The sequence below is a fragment of the Medicago truncatula genome, chromosome 4 (assembly GCF_003473485.1).
Source record: "Medicago truncatula cultivar Jemalong A17 chromosome 4, MtrunA17r5.0-ANR, whole genome shotgun sequence".
Lineage (NCBI taxonomy): Eukaryota > Viridiplantae > Streptophyta > Magnoliopsida > Fabales > Fabaceae > Medicago > Medicago truncatula.
In genome coordinates, this window is record NC_053045.1 from 36,467,959 (window position 1) to 36,483,320 (window position 15,362).

Here is a 15,362-nt window from a genome sequence, read left to right on the forward strand (position 1 = left end):
ATATTGAAATTTAAATGAATTTTTACTGCTTACTTTTAGTACTACCAAAAGTGTGGTCAAGTTGAACGCTCAATTTGCATTCTCGAAGACTATCTGAAGAATAAACCAGATGGAGTAAATGCAAGTGTAGTTGATCTACTTGGTGCCATATTGATGGAAATAAAGGCGCATGACAGAGCACTTCAGTACATAGAACAATCTCAAGTGGTTGGAAAAGAATTGCCCTTAAATTTGAAAGTTAAAGCTGGAATCTGCCATGTTCATCTTGGAAACTTGGAAATGGCTCAGGTGCGTTGCATGCATATTTCTGATTGAATTAACTTTGTTCGGTGTATTGTGTTTGGGCTTTCTCGATTTGCTTTGATTTTCTCTCCTACCGCTTGTTATTATCCATGATTATATGCCCATACTGTATAGCACTTCCAAAGTCTGAATGTTTTAAAGACTTACACTTGTAACGTTGTTCAAATTTTCCATGTGGCTGTTTTTTTTCCCACCTGTTTAATGGATAATATTGTTTGAATGTAACCAAAGCTTGTTATTATCCACAAAAATTATCTCCATTTTGTATACCATTGCTGAAGTTTGAAAGAGATTCTCATAATTGGTTTTGATTTTTTTTATGTTGTGGAGACTTTTTTCCTGTTGTTCCAGTTTTTTTAATTATACCTCTTGTATTCTATCTTGTTATCTTTTTTTCCTTCAAGTTAAAAAACTCTTCTTTTCTTTTGTGAAAGCAAAGAAAATTATATTTTAGGTTTTTGTCTTTGTATTCCCCTCTCCAAAGCTCGTCAGTATATCATTTTTTTTTTCTTTCTCATTAGCTTCAGTTAATACAACGATGAAATGCATGTAGAATTATGAATTTTATTTTGGTTTTACGTTATTTGTATGCATTACTTACATTTATACATGATTAACAGGTTTTTTTCAATGATTTGAAACCAGAGAATGCAAGCAAGCATGTTGAGTCGATCACCGAGGTCGCAGACTCATTTATGGGTCTTGGACATTATAATTCTGCATTGAATTATTTTAAGATGTTGGAAGGAAATAGTAAAAATGAAGATGTATGGTAACTCATTCCTATCAATTGTAATTTTCTATTTTGATTTTATTCGGGTAATTTGATTTTGCAGTCAACTTGATTTTATTAGTAGAGATCTGCCAGGATTAATACGTTGCAGACTTCTAGGAACTGTCAATAAAAGACATATGGGGTTTTGACTTTTAAGTGCTAGTTGCCAATTTTGGCAAGATTGGTGGTTTTAGTTTTGTTTTGTTTTGTTTTGTCGTAGTTGAATTTTACACTTTTTTAAGAAGAGGTTTCTATATTTTTAACAAGCTGGAAGCTTGTGTATTCTGTGCCATAATGTTTAGTGACCTGGAGTTTTTATGAATATTTTATTGTTTAATTATTGGGGAATATAAGGATCGTTTAGTCATTATATCATAATCTTAATATAATAGATGAAGGTCAATGTTATGAAAACTAGAGATCTATTTCAACAAATTTATTTCTCTCTCCTCATTTTGCATTTTATCATCTCCTTTGTTTTCCCCCATAATCTATTTTTATTGCTGCCTGATATTATTATTGATCGATTCTTTTGGAGGGATGAAGGGTATGTTAGAGGAATCACATTGTTTATTTGGATAAAATGAAAAACTTCATCGTTTACAATTTGATTGTGTTTGTTTTATTTATTTTTTTGCTCATTATGATTCCATATACTTGTTGAGAGTTTCACATTCAATAGTGGTATGGCCAAAGTATTGGTTATCAGCGAAAGACAACACTCACCATACAAAGTCGGTTTTGTGGAGTTGAGTTAGGCTTAATCCAAATTCTAAGATAGTATCAAAGCTTATTTTAGATTTGGTGGGCCACCATATGTCAGATCACCCGTGACATGCTTTAGATGTATAGTCCTGGGCGCCAGGGGTGTTGAGAGTGCTACATTGGACAGTGGTAGCTAGAATAGTGGGAGGCACCCTTGCTGGGTGTCAAACTTGACTTGTAAGTAGTTATAAATATAAATATAAAGAAAAAATCAATATTAGTTATATTAGGCTAATCAGGTTAATGTATTTTTCATCATCATTATTGTACTATCAGGTTAATTCGACATTGAAATTTAATTTCTTTCTTGCAGGGTCTTCTGTATCTGAAAATTGCTAGATGTTATCAAGCGTTGGGAGAAAGGAAACAAGCAATTATCTCTTTTTACATAGGCAAGGTTTTATTTTTATTAACAACAGAATTTAGGCAAATTATACTTTAAGAGAACTATTCTTCTCTTGTTTTTCAATACACGAAATGAATTTCTTTTCCCCTAACATTTCCATTTGGTGCTGAAGCTTCTAAAATAAACGTTTCTTTTAAAATTTGGGAATTTGGCCTACCTCTACCTCAAAAGCTATAGCTCTAGAGGTGAGGATTGTCCAAGACTTATAAGGACTACTTGGCCACAAACATACCATAGCTCTGCTCAGGATCATGTTGTCCAACAACTAACAACACCTCCTCATGTCCCTAGTATTGGACATACGGAGCGTGGACAAATACGGTCAGTGGTGACCCAATATAGATGTAGGATATGCTCTAAAACCTTTTTAGAATTTGAGCTTTAAGCTTAACTCAAAAAGCTACACCAAGAGGTGTGGATTCCTCAAGCCTGAAAAGTACTACTTTGGCCTTATCTGTAGTCGGTGTGTGATCTCAAACAGTTCCCAACAACATCTTTGAGTTTCATTTCCACCTTTCCCTTGGAGATTTTTTCTCGAGTATTCAGAAGATTCAAGTCTTGCAGCTAATGCACTTCATTTTCATTTATTTAGCTTTTGAGTCCTGAGTGACATGTATATTTGTAGGTTCTAGTATGGCGGCCAATGTTCTTAATTTTTTTTTATTGTATCTTCTAGAATCTTCGTTGCTCCTCGGGTGACATGCATATTCTTTCTTTGAAGTTAATTATTTGAAGCTTTGAGACCCCTTTTTGTTTCTATATGCTTTGTGATAGAGTAAAAAGGAAACAGAAAAAAGAGAGTCAAAAGAGGGTGTATTGGTGCTGCACGGCTTGCAATTTTACGATCAATGCTGCAATACTCTTGATTTCTGATTATTATTCTGCTTGAAATAGTCTTCACTTTTTTTTCCACTATTTTCCCCTTTTTTTTCTTTTTCTTTTAATTTTCCTATTCTTCAGTTCTAATGAAGATTTTATTTCAGTCCTAGAAACACTACAAGATGATGTTGAAGCGCGCATAACTTTGGCTTCCCTTCTAGTTGAGGAGGGGAAAGAAAATGAAGCCATTTCCTTGCTGTCTCCTCCAAAGGATTCCGGTACTGGTAAAAATGTTTTCTTTCTTTCTGATTGAAGTTCTTCCATGGAGACACTAATGTTGAGGTACTTGCAGACTCTGGTGAAGCACATTCTGAAAAGCCAAATAGATGGTGGATTGATGTGAGAATAAAACTTAAGCTCTGTAACATATTTCAGATTAGAGGGATGCTTACTGATTTTGTGGATGTATGTTTCCCTTTAGTACGTGAATCTTTGAATGTTGCAACTCCTAAACGAAAGGTAAAATTTGAAAAACTATATTTATGCATACACTCTCGCTTTCATACAAGCACATTCACACACAGAGCTGAACATAGATATACGGGTGGTCACAAGCACCCCTGTGTACATGCATGCTCAGTCCAAATTTAACTTTTTGAAAAAACTAATGATTTTACCTTGATCTTTAAAAAATTAGTTGCTCTGTTAAAAAGGTTCAGCTGGAGACTTGTCAATTAGTTGCATTTATTGGTTTTAGATGATGGTTTTGAAAAATAAACTGGCATCCTCCCTCCTTGTGGGAAAAGACTTTTGTTGTTGTTTGCTAGCTAGTGAAACCTTAGGTTGATGATAATCATGCTTCAAGAAGGGCTATATGTTTTAGTTTTGCAATTAATTGAGCAAGTAATATCAAGTTTTTGGTTATTAAAGTTAATTTGAGAATGTTATGTTATGGATGGTCGGTCAGTTGGATTTTGTTTTGATAAAATCATGCAAAGGAAAGGTCTTCTATTTAGGCTGCATCTATCTACTATCCATTTTGATAAATTAGTGGGACCCATTTGTGGGGTCCACTTATTAAATGGAGCAAACCTGGACTTCGTTTTGAGGGAACTGGCATATAACGGCAGGACATCCCGTATTCCCATTTCTTTTAATCCTATTCATACCTGTACCATAAATTTCAGCAGTTTCCATTTGGATCCCTAGCTCCTTAGGTGTAAGGAGGTGATCTTATCACAGTCATGAATTGACTAGTCTTTTTTGTTCTCACTAGATCAAGTTGGTTCTCGTTAGATATGCCCCCTATGCTCCCACGATCGTGGAAGTCTTGCTTGAGTTCGTGACTAAGCAGAATCGGAAATTGGTAGGCACGGGTAGGATCTCCGTAAAAAGTCATAAACTCGTGAGATCAATCGAGTTATGTGACCTCAAGAAGTATATAAAGCAGCCGGGTTTGTGGGCCTGATCCGTGACCCCGTTGCTTTAAACCAGCTTCGTTAATAAGAAAATCCCTAAATTCTTGTGCTACATAATCCCAAACTTTTTCTCCCTCAACTAAGTCTCTAACTCAGACCCTCTCTCCTTCATTTGCATGTGTCTTCCTCTAGCCTCTGTGAACTTCCCTCTGCTCCTTAGTGTCTAAACAGGTTTTTAATTTCCATCTGCTCCTTAGTGTCTAAACAGGTTTTTTTTTGGTCTTTTTCAGAAAAAGCTTGTTATGCAGACCAAACAAGTGAGTTGTCTGAACCGTTGAGACATGTCGCAGTTTGACCATGTGCACTGTTCACATAACCTACTTTGACCATATTTTTTTTTTACTAATATATAAATACAAATGGTGGGACCCCTTCCCAGATCCTGCATATGCGGGAGCTCTAGTGCACCGGGCTGCCTTTTTTTTTATATATATAAATACAAATGTTAGTATATAAGATGTTTGTCGATTTGTTTCAATGAATATTTTCAAAATATAACTTTTTATCTATACTATATATAAAGAAAACAACCCCTTTCAACTCTTTTGGGCTGGATTTTTTTTTCCTTCCAGAAATACCCTCGGTTTTCAATACAAATAAAACATGTAACAAATAGATAGGAATAAATTTAAATATTAAAATAAAAGTGTAACAAACACAAATGTCCAATTTTTTCCTTTTATCATTTAAAAAGTGTAACAAACTAGAAGAATAAATTTAAATATTAAAATAAGGGAAATGTTAACCAGTGCCTCGGCTCAGAACCCCGGGGCACTGGTTAAGGAAGCAAATATAGTAACATCACGTTGGAACTTGTGCAATCAACTCATTAAAAGTTTAAAAAGTATTACTTTTAATTTAAAACTTTCTTATTTTGGGTTCTTTAACCAATGCCCTAGAGGCACCGGTTAACATACCCTTAAAATAAAAGTGTAACAAACACAAATGTTAAGTTTTTTCCTTTATCATTTAAAAAGTGTAGCAAACTAGATGATTGTATCTAACACTTACCTTTTCATTATCCCAATTATACTCTTAAACAACAACTTTTTCTATAATAAAGATTGTTGTTGGTGTGATTAAAAAAATAAGAATTTAGATTTTTTTTTATATTGTTGGTTTCATTGAAGTAGACAATCTTGATTTGTTGTAATTTGAAAACAAAAAACATTTATATTTTTACTTTTAATCAAAATTAAAATTTCATAAAAAAACAACGTTCATAATTTTCAAAAGTTAGCGCGATAAAAAGAGCAGAAAGTCTTTTCGTCAGTTATAGATAATTACTACAATAATAATGGTCAAAGTTGTGATTGGCATGTGTAAAGTGGTCAACTGGGGTAAGTATTTAGGAATAGAGTGAGTAGTTCTTTTGGAAAAAAACAAAACTATTCTAGGGAGAAGAAAAAAACTGCCTAATTTCCAAAAAGTATTTTTCTCATAAACGAGGGAGAGGCAATGTAATTGGAAAAAGAAAAAACTGTTAGGTACTTTAAAAAAAAAAACTAAACTATTACTACCTCTGTCCCTAATTATAAGATCCTTTTGAGAAAGAAAAAAAATTGTCCCTTTTTATAAGATCCATCTGGTATTTCCAAGTTCATTAATTATTTATTTACCAACATACCCCTATTTATTTTACATCTTTTTATTCAATCAACAATAAATATTATGTTGAAAATATAAACTAAATCTCTCTCTTAAAGGATAAAATTGTAAAAGCAATAGTAATTACAAACAAATTTAATACTCTTACCAACTTTCTTAATACCTGTGATTTTGCCTGAAAGGTCTCATATTTAGGGACGGAGGTAATATTATGTTTATTTTAGAAAATTAATTTCCTTATAATAACAATTAAATATACAAAACATTAAAACATTGATGGTAAAATAACTATAAACTATTAAATATATTCTAACTGAAATTATAGTTACATTTTTATACTATTAATTAATTATATCATCATATGTTTATATTAAAATATATTTTAATATTTATCATAGGAACTTACAATCTGTGTTACGATGCCAGGATTTACGATCTTGACTACCTTGAATGTTGTATTTTTTTTTTTTGGTCAGACCTTGAATGTTGTATTTACTAAACATTTTATATTTATTGAATATGTGTAAGATCGACCATGTTGTTTCCATTATTCAGCTATTTGAAGTCAGTTTTTGCAGTTTGTTTTTGAATACTATGGGATTTCTTGCCTTCTCCCAATATGTACTCTTTTTTCCTGCTTTTATAACTACTACTTTCATTAAAAAAAAAAAAAACCGAATGCATTCTTACTGATTGTTGCTGTAGGGAAAACTGTTGCTACCTGGCAAATCAAAGAAGAAGCGTCTCTCCACAAGTGATCTTCTTAAAAGGGTAGAAAAACTTGCTGCTCCGGAAACAGATAGTGTATTTCGAGGATTCAAGGCAGTAGCCACATCATCTGATCGGTAAGTGTTGTTTCTCACATTAATCACATTCCTAATTGTACTTTTGCATTGTATGCACAGTTACTCTATTATCTATCACCTAATGTTGTTGAGTTGAGTATAAAAATATTAAAGAAAGATGATTTACCGTTGACCCTTGATTAGAGGTGATTAATTTGATGATTGATTCTTATTAGGTTTTTATATTGAGCCTAACTCATCCTTACAAAACCGGCTTGTAAGGTGAGGGGTGCCACTCTTTATAAACTCTAATCAGGCCTTATCAATATTCTAGGCGGGACTTGAGTTTTTCCCAATACACTTCCTCACACGTAGCACTATTAGACTTGGTGCATAAATATAAATGGTGGGTGGCCCAGAACGATAGGCTCTGATACAATATTCGGTTTTTATCCTGGGTCTAGCTCATTGTTACAAACCGGCATGTATGGTGACGGGTGCCAGTCTTAAACTCTAATCAGGCCTTATATCTATTCTATGTGGGACTTCAGTTTTTCCCAATAGTTTTAGCTAATATATTTCTGTTGATGATTGTTTAGTCTATATATACTATAACTTATAAGAGAGTTATTAATTTATTATGCCAAAATAATTCATTTTGATTTTTTTTAAATGATTTAATTGAATATAGCCTCTCGGCTAGACAATTACTATACTCTATATTTTCTTAGTTATATGATCCCCTTGCCAAAATCTGTATGGCACTCGTATCATGCACAGTCTCTGTGTTTCTGTGGGTTATAGGATGCACCACTAATATAAGCTATTTCATCTAATGACAAAAAAAGGTGGTTCCAATGTTATAATTCAGTCCTTCTCTCTGTAGTAGTCCAGAAGGAAGCTGTACTCTACCTTGCTTCTAACTCCGATAAAAATGGGGGCTTGTTGAAATTTGAGGCCTAAACTCATCCTTACAAAACCGGTTTACAAGCCGAAGAGTGCCTCCTCTTTATAAACTCTTATCAAGAGTCTTATCTATCCGATGTGGGACTTGGGTTTTTCCCAATATGGCTAAAGCACATCCTTGTCTAGTCAATCCCCAACTTTTCTTCACTCCAAACAGATCCCCAAAAATATCTGAATGGACTGTATAATCTAATTTAATCTCAAACATTAAGTTTGAGCGAGTTGGGGATAGGATTAGAAATGACAACATCAGAGAGAGAGAGTTGGGGTAGCACCTTTAGTAGAAAAGATTGTGGAAAAAGGCTTAGGTGGTTTGGGCATGTAGAGAGAAGACTTGTAGATTATGTAGTAAGGAGAGTAGATCAGATGGAGGATACAGGATAAACTTATAAACAAACCATTGTCCAAAAGCAAACAAAGGATATGTAGAGAACCATTTAGAGCATCCTCTCATCAATATTTTCTCGTCCTTCCTCTCTGCACAGATTTTCCCCCTCTTATTGAGCTCCAACTCCTCATCATCGCCAACAAACTATCCGATTCTCAACAGTAATTTACCACTTGAACTTTAAGTGGGGCCATACCCAAGTCATCTGGTGCAAGCACCTAAGTGAATTGGAGCTATCCAACCTATGTTTGCTTTCTGATGTTATCTGGCACTTGTTGAGTATTATAATTTATACTACCTTAGCCTCTCTGAGCTGCCGTGACAACACTTCAGCCACTGTTAGCCCCGTTCAATTACTCCAAGAACTTGTTTGATGCCCAGTCTCAGGTGACCTTGGCCAAATCACTTCAATGTTGTGCGATTTTCCCAACCATTGCTAACATTATGGTGGCTCACAACGGCAGAAGGGGAAGGAAAGAGAGAGAGAGTGTATCTCTGCAAATTTAATTGAGGTATCAATGAACTACTTTTGTACCCTATTTTGGACCTATGTTTCGCTGATCGATGGTCGTTATTTTCGTTGAATCCTTTATAAGTATCAGAACAAAATATTTTAGGGTGAATAGTCTAGTGTAGTGGACATTTTTGCATGTTCTTAGCCCTCACTACATCTGCTTACAAAGTCAAAAGAGTTCCTCTTATATTGTATTATTAAATCAGGTTGAAGGCTTCCAGAGCAAAAAAGGCTCTTGAGGAAAAGGCAATTGAGAAGGAGAAAAGGAAAGCTGAGGCAGCGGCCTCTGGAATTGACTGGCGAAGTGATGACTCGGATGATGAGCTTCAGGTAATCTGTTTGTTGTTGTTTACTTTCAGTTGTAGTACATTTGTTAGTGATAATGCGTTAACTAGATTTTTTTGTATATTGTGTGGTATGTCTCCAGAAACCAAACACAGAATCTCCCTTGTGTAATCTTCACAAAGATGAAGGATATCACCAGCTACTCATTGATGTTAGTACTTCTATCACTTTTTTCTGTATCCCCTTCAATTTTTAATGTCTGATCCATTAATATCAATGTACAGTTGTGCAATGCATTAGCATCCTTGCAAATGTATAGGGAAGCATTAGAGATTATCAATCTCTCTCTGAAATTGGCTCATATTTCTCTGTCTGCTGAGAAGAATGAGAAGCTTCGATCTCTTGGAGTTCGTAAGTTCTAAACTCTAACAAGATTGTATTTCTTTCTAGATTGATTTCAAGCTTCCAACTTTCTTGTTTGAAGAAATCAAAATAAAAATTGAATGGATTAACTGCTTGTTTGTTTGTTTCCCCTTCTTTAGCTTTAGATAGTTTGAAGAGATAAATTAATTTGTTGTTCTAGGGTGGGATAATGCATATCTTGCTGACCAAGCAATTTTGTGTTCACAGAAATGGCATACAGCACCCCAGATCCTAAACAAGGTTTTGATTGTGTAAAAGGCATTGTTAAACAACATGCACAGAGTGTTGCAGCTTGGAATTGCTACTACAAGGTCATCTCGAGGTTAATTTGTAGATGCAAGTAACCAGACGTTAGTTTGGCTCATACGTTTTCTTTTGTAGGACAGTTATGGTCTAAAGTAAACGTAGAACCCGGTTCTTCTATAATTTTGTTTGCTTGTTTTTATCCTGTTTGATAGATTGGAAAACCGAGATACAAGACATGACAAATTTTTACGTGATATGCAAGAAAAATATGTGGATTCTGTGCCTCCTATCCTCATTTCTGCGCATCAGTTTACTTTATGTAGCCATCATCAAGACGCGGCAAGGAAATACCTTGAAGCTTATAAACTTTTGCCCAAGAATCCATTGGTTAATCTTTGTGTTGGTATGCTCTTTCATTTCACACTTTTTATATTGTGCTTTCTTAGCCAAGAACAAGCAGAAATTGAACTGTTATTCATCAATGTTTCTTAGGAACGGCCTTGATCAACTTGGCGCTGGGTTTCAGACTTCAAAATAAGCATCAGTGTGTTGTACAAGGTTTAGCATTCCTCTACAATAATTTGGAGATCTGTAAGAACAGCCAGGTTTGTTTTCAATTTCATGAATTTCCTTGTGCACGTTTAAGAAGAAAATGTTCGTTACTTAAATAAATAAATGTAAGAACAGTGAGGAACAAGATTTATTTATACAGTGGGTTGTTTCGGCTCATTTACAACATATTATAGTTCTTATCTAGCATTTATAATTTGGTCATCAAACTGATCCCAAAACTGCAAAAAGAATGTAAGCTGCCTATAATTCTTGTGAGTATTGGTTTTGAAGGGTTGGATTGTAGCCAAGACAACAATATTTGGTCCTATTCCCCACAGCTACTATATGTTGGATTTTCCTTGCTGATGTCTTTGTCTTCGATGATAAGAAATTTTGGTGGGAATTAACCAAGTACCTATGGTGGCGATGACCCTTCATAACTAGTAACTAGCTCAATTTGCTGCTTCCACAAGAGAAAGTTCTTGTCACTAGAGTTTTCACAAGTTTGCAGAGAGGTTGATAGGGCTGATGCAGGCAGCACTTGGTTCGCCTAAGGCATTGAATTCACCAAAGGTGGTTTGGAAGGAGAAGGAATTTCCCATTGAGTTGGAGGAGGAGGGTGGGTGTGAGAAAGTCTCTAGAATTTAGGTGGCAAAAGCCATGGTTAGCACTTCAAGTTCTTGATACGATGTACATAATAAAGGAAGCCATAGAAAAGTTAAAATAGAAATACTTCCTCCATTCCTAACTATAAGACCCTTTCAGAAGATTTGTTTGTCCCTAAATATAAGCCCTACAAATTTCTAGACGCATTTATTGCTCTTTTTTTCCCAATATATCCCTTATTAAGAGGTGTACTAGGAACACTCCCTTTTTTAACACTCTTAAGCACTCGTTCTTTTATTGGGTGAAATCCATATGGGTCCCACCACTTTATATGAGACACATTTCCAAAGTGTACGACCCTCATTGATTTCACAATAAAGGATTGAGTGTTGGAGAAAATTCGAGACACATTTCCTGCGTGGACAAATGCAGGTGTTATAATATCACCCCTACATGTAGAGCTTGGACTGTTTTTTTTTTTATAAATGCTTGGACTGTTAGAATATATGAAATATATCAAAATAACTTTGATATTATCTTGGTTTATCTCATAAGTCCTAACATCAGATTCTAATCTTAGAATATCTCCCATGATTAGTTTTCATATCACTTATTGTCTCCGTCTCTAAATTATAGCCGTTTAATGTTTGTGCACGATTATTAAGGAAATGATTGATTGTGTTGATTTCAATGGTAAAATTAATATCATTTACTAAAATACCCTTATTAATTGCAGTTAGTTAAGTTTGATGAAATTCAATAAATAAGGGTATAATAATGGGAAAAAAAATAATAAATGTTGTATTGGTATTCTAAAGAGACAATTATTTTGAGAAGAAAAAAAAAATGCTAAAGAGACTATTATTGTGAGACGGAGGGAGTAGTTATTACTACCTCCGTCCCTAATTATAGGAGCCTTTTGCAAAAATTACAGAGATTAAGAAAGTTGGTTGTAGCATTAAATTTGTATGTAATTACTATTGTTTTTACAATTTTATCCTTAAGAGAGCGAGTTAATTTATGTTTTCAACATAATATTTATTGTTGATTGAAGAAAAAGATGCAAAATAAATAAGGTATCTTGGTAAAGAAATAATTAATGTACTTGGAAATACCAAAAGGGTCTTATAAAAAGGGACAAAAAAATTTCTCAAAAGGGTCTTATAATTAGGGACGGAGGTAGTATCATGATTTGTCTCTTGATGTTTTTATTTATTTAAGATTAGGAGTTTTATATCCCTATAAATAGATGTTAGTGTTTAGTCTTTTATATTAAATCAATATCAAGTTATTAACAATAGTATTCTAAGTTCTTATTGTTAAGAGTCCCGCATTGGATGAGAGATTGCCTGAACAAGTGTTTATAATTAGGGGCGTCTTCACCTCACAAGCCGGTTTTGTGAGGTCGTGTTAGGCCTAACCACAATTCCTAAGACCTATCATTTGTCTCCTCCCTTTGTCCAAAACTCATAACTTCAACATGGTTTCTAGAGCCTGGTTTGATCCTCCGTGACTTGTCTCGTCACCATTCTGCTGAAAAGTTCACAAAAGTTTTGGATTGTAATAACAGTTGTGTAAAGATATGTAAATTTTGTGTAAGTTGTGTGTCTAATGAGATCACACACCTTGTATATATAATGGTTTTACAATAAATGCATTAAATGCTAAATTAATCACTAGCCTAGGAAGTTGAATATAGGAGTAATTACAATCAATCTAGGAAGTTGTACAATTAAAGGAATATCTAAAGATTCTTAACTTTAACAAATTGTGTTCAGACTTTATTTTATTGAAATCTTCGATTCCCACTAATGATCATATCAACGTCTTTGATTCCCACTAATGATCATTTTGGTTATGTCTTCTTTCCCGTCGATGGGCATTTTGATGGTGACTTTTGTTGGATATGACTCACTCTAGCCAGGCTCTCTATCCGAGATGCTTTGGCCTCAGCCTCAGCGTTTTTCCCAATGCACTACTCATCCTGTTCCAAGATGCACTGCCTTGGCCTCATCCTTCGTCCCAAATGCACTAGCTTCAGCCTTTGTCCCAGATGCACTGACGTGGCCTTTGTAGGAGAAACGGTTTTAAGAGTTGGTTTAAATATTTGGGTCTACTATATTATTGGTTTAAAGTTTATAAATATGGTTTTGAGAAGGGCGTCTATCTTTGCATAATTGCCTGCCTAAAAAATTTCCGACTTAAGATCATGCCATCTATCTGTCCAACTTATCTTTATAACAATTCTACCCGACTTCTGTAGCATCCCTAAGTTGCCTTCCCAACCATTAATTCTACATGCAGCAAAATGTAATGTTTTCTTTATCAAGATTAAGAAGATCAGGCTTAGGTTGAGTAAGCTTAAGCTTGATTGGGGGGGGGGTTAAAATATCTTTGACTTTTATAGTTTATCTCCTATGATCAATTTCTAATCTTAAAGTATTTAGATTATCTCCTAGGATTGGTTTCCATATTACTTGTTTAAATTCTCCTATTCATATTGTCAATTTTCTTTGTTTTTTCTAATAATAAAGATTAGCCCTTTCACCCAAAGGGATTCAGTAGGTAAATGTAATTGAATGGGTAAAAGATATCAGCACCAGCAGCACTGGGGACTGATAGAATTTAAATGACTGCATCTCAAAACATTTAATATCTCCAATGATAGAATTTGATCATGATTTAATATTTTGAGTTGGTTTCTACATTCTAATTAAGTTGACAGTTTCTTAGATTTGTTGGAATGTGTCAACTGCTGAAATTTCACCTTGTGGATCCTTGAATAAATGCACATCAAAATATTTGTGGTAGTTTATCAGATAAAAAACTTACAGCTGGTTGATTCTTGTCATGAGTTTTTTACTTTATTTTATACATTAATAAGGTAAAACTGAACTGACTGATTGCCATGCCTTGCAGGAATCTACTGAACTAATTGATTGCCCAGCCTTGCAGGAATCTTTATATAACATAGCTCGCGCATACCATCATGTTGGTCTTGTAACACTGGCAGCAATATATTATGAGAAGGTGATTGCTATTAAGGAGAGAGACTATCCAATTCCAAAATTTGAAAATGAGAATATTGACGTCAATGAAAATCACAAACCTGGTTACTGTGACCTTCGCAGAGAGGCAGCTTACAATCTACATTTAATTTACAAAAAGAGTGGTGCTCTCGATCTTGCTAGACAAGTTTTGAAAGATTATTGTTCCGTTTGAGGTTACATGATCCTTACAAACTGCAAATTATCTTCAGGGTTTTATTGGGATTTCTATTATATTATATTATACATACAAAATTAGAAACATGATATGTAATATATTTATTTAGTTAGTATATGGTTGGTGGTGTTAATTTATCATTATTGCGTCAGAGTAAGCACCCAGCAGCAATGATTGAAAGACATGCTGAAGTGTTTGGTGTTATATTTTTCATGATCTTTGCTCTATATTTTGACGTCAGTTTTTTTTATATGCCTTCCTCTAAAGTGAAGGAATGCAATTTAGAGATTATTAGTTTTGATTTTGTAATAGTATTGTTGCTATTAAGTTTTCAGTTTAGTACATAGTCGGTTTAATATTTTTTTTTACAATATCAATTAATTACAGTCAATGTAAAAAAAATTAAAAATAGTTTCAATCAAAAACTAAGAAATTCATTTATGAAAAAGAACAGCGGCGAAGCTAGCCATCTGTGGACGAGGGGGCCAAACATATAAAAAAATTGAATGTTGTCTTGATAGTTTTTGTCGTTAATAAATCTCTTTTTGTAATTGCTTAATGATCAAAAGTTTCAAAATAAGGTGATATTCATCCATGAAACAAGTAGATATCCATTAATGTTTTAATTTCTACTAATTTTTTACAAATAAACTTACTTATGGTGGTTAAATATATATTATTGGAATAGTTAATTACTAAATATACTACCCTATTCAAATAAAAAAAAAATAACTTTTGGGAGAGCTAAAGCTTTCCCCATTGCAACATAAGGCTTCGTCCCTCAAAAAGAAGAATAAAAATTGGGGAACATGAACGAAACTCGTTACACAAGGGTTTTGTATATATACTCAAATATAGTCTTTGTCTGAACCAACAATAGGGTATATCTGGAAGTCTTTGTCTGAACTAACGATAGGTATATCAGAAAATGAATTATCTTGATCTTTTATCTTAATCAAACTAATGAATAAGTGATAAATGGATGACATTTTCCTCCCCAACCAACTTCCTTTTTTGTTTTTTTTGTTTAAGAGCTTCCTTTTTTAAATACCTTAAAATTTAAAATATTTGACTTTCTTTTTTTAATTATTTGACTTAAAATATAGTAATTAGGCTTAAATGCTCTTTTGGTCCCTTAACTATTTAATTGGTATCGCTTTGATCCCTTAACTAAAAAAAAGATTGTTTGAGGATTTTAAAAAAAAAATTTAGTCTCGT

At 33.8% G+C, this 15,362-nt stretch overlaps 1 protein-coding gene across 3 annotated transcripts in view; it reads left to right on the forward strand.

The window, feature by feature from the left end:
- LOC11444918 (general transcription factor 3C polypeptide 3) overlaps nucleotides 1-14,486 on the forward strand; it is a 37,762-nt gene extending 23,276 nt beyond the window's left edge. For all 3 annotated transcript variants that reach the window (XM_039834014.1, XM_024781853.2, XM_039834015.1), the window contains 13 exons: nucleotides 40-288; nucleotides 924-1,070; nucleotides 2,157-2,235; nucleotides 3,233-3,352; nucleotides 3,421-3,587; nucleotides 6,860-6,999; nucleotides 9,014-9,137; nucleotides 9,235-9,303; nucleotides 9,377-9,503; nucleotides 9,723-9,837; nucleotides 9,974-10,164; nucleotides 10,254-10,366; nucleotides 13,839-14,486. In XM_039834014.1, coding sequence (XP_039689948.1) covers nucleotides 40-288; nucleotides 924-1,070; nucleotides 2,157-2,235; nucleotides 3,233-3,352; nucleotides 3,421-3,587; nucleotides 6,860-6,999; nucleotides 9,014-9,137; nucleotides 9,235-9,303; nucleotides 9,377-9,503; nucleotides 9,723-9,837; nucleotides 9,974-10,164; nucleotides 10,254-10,366; nucleotides 13,839-14,141 — 1,944 coding nt within the window. In that variant the 3' untranslated portion in view covers nucleotides 14,142-14,486. The remainder of the gene's footprint in view (nucleotides 1-39; nucleotides 289-923; nucleotides 1,071-2,156; nucleotides 2,236-3,232; nucleotides 3,353-3,420; nucleotides 3,588-6,859; nucleotides 7,000-9,013; nucleotides 9,138-9,234; nucleotides 9,304-9,376; nucleotides 9,504-9,722; nucleotides 9,838-9,973; nucleotides 10,165-10,253; nucleotides 10,367-13,838) is intronic.
- Nucleotides 14,487-15,362: the final 876 nt, after the last annotated feature.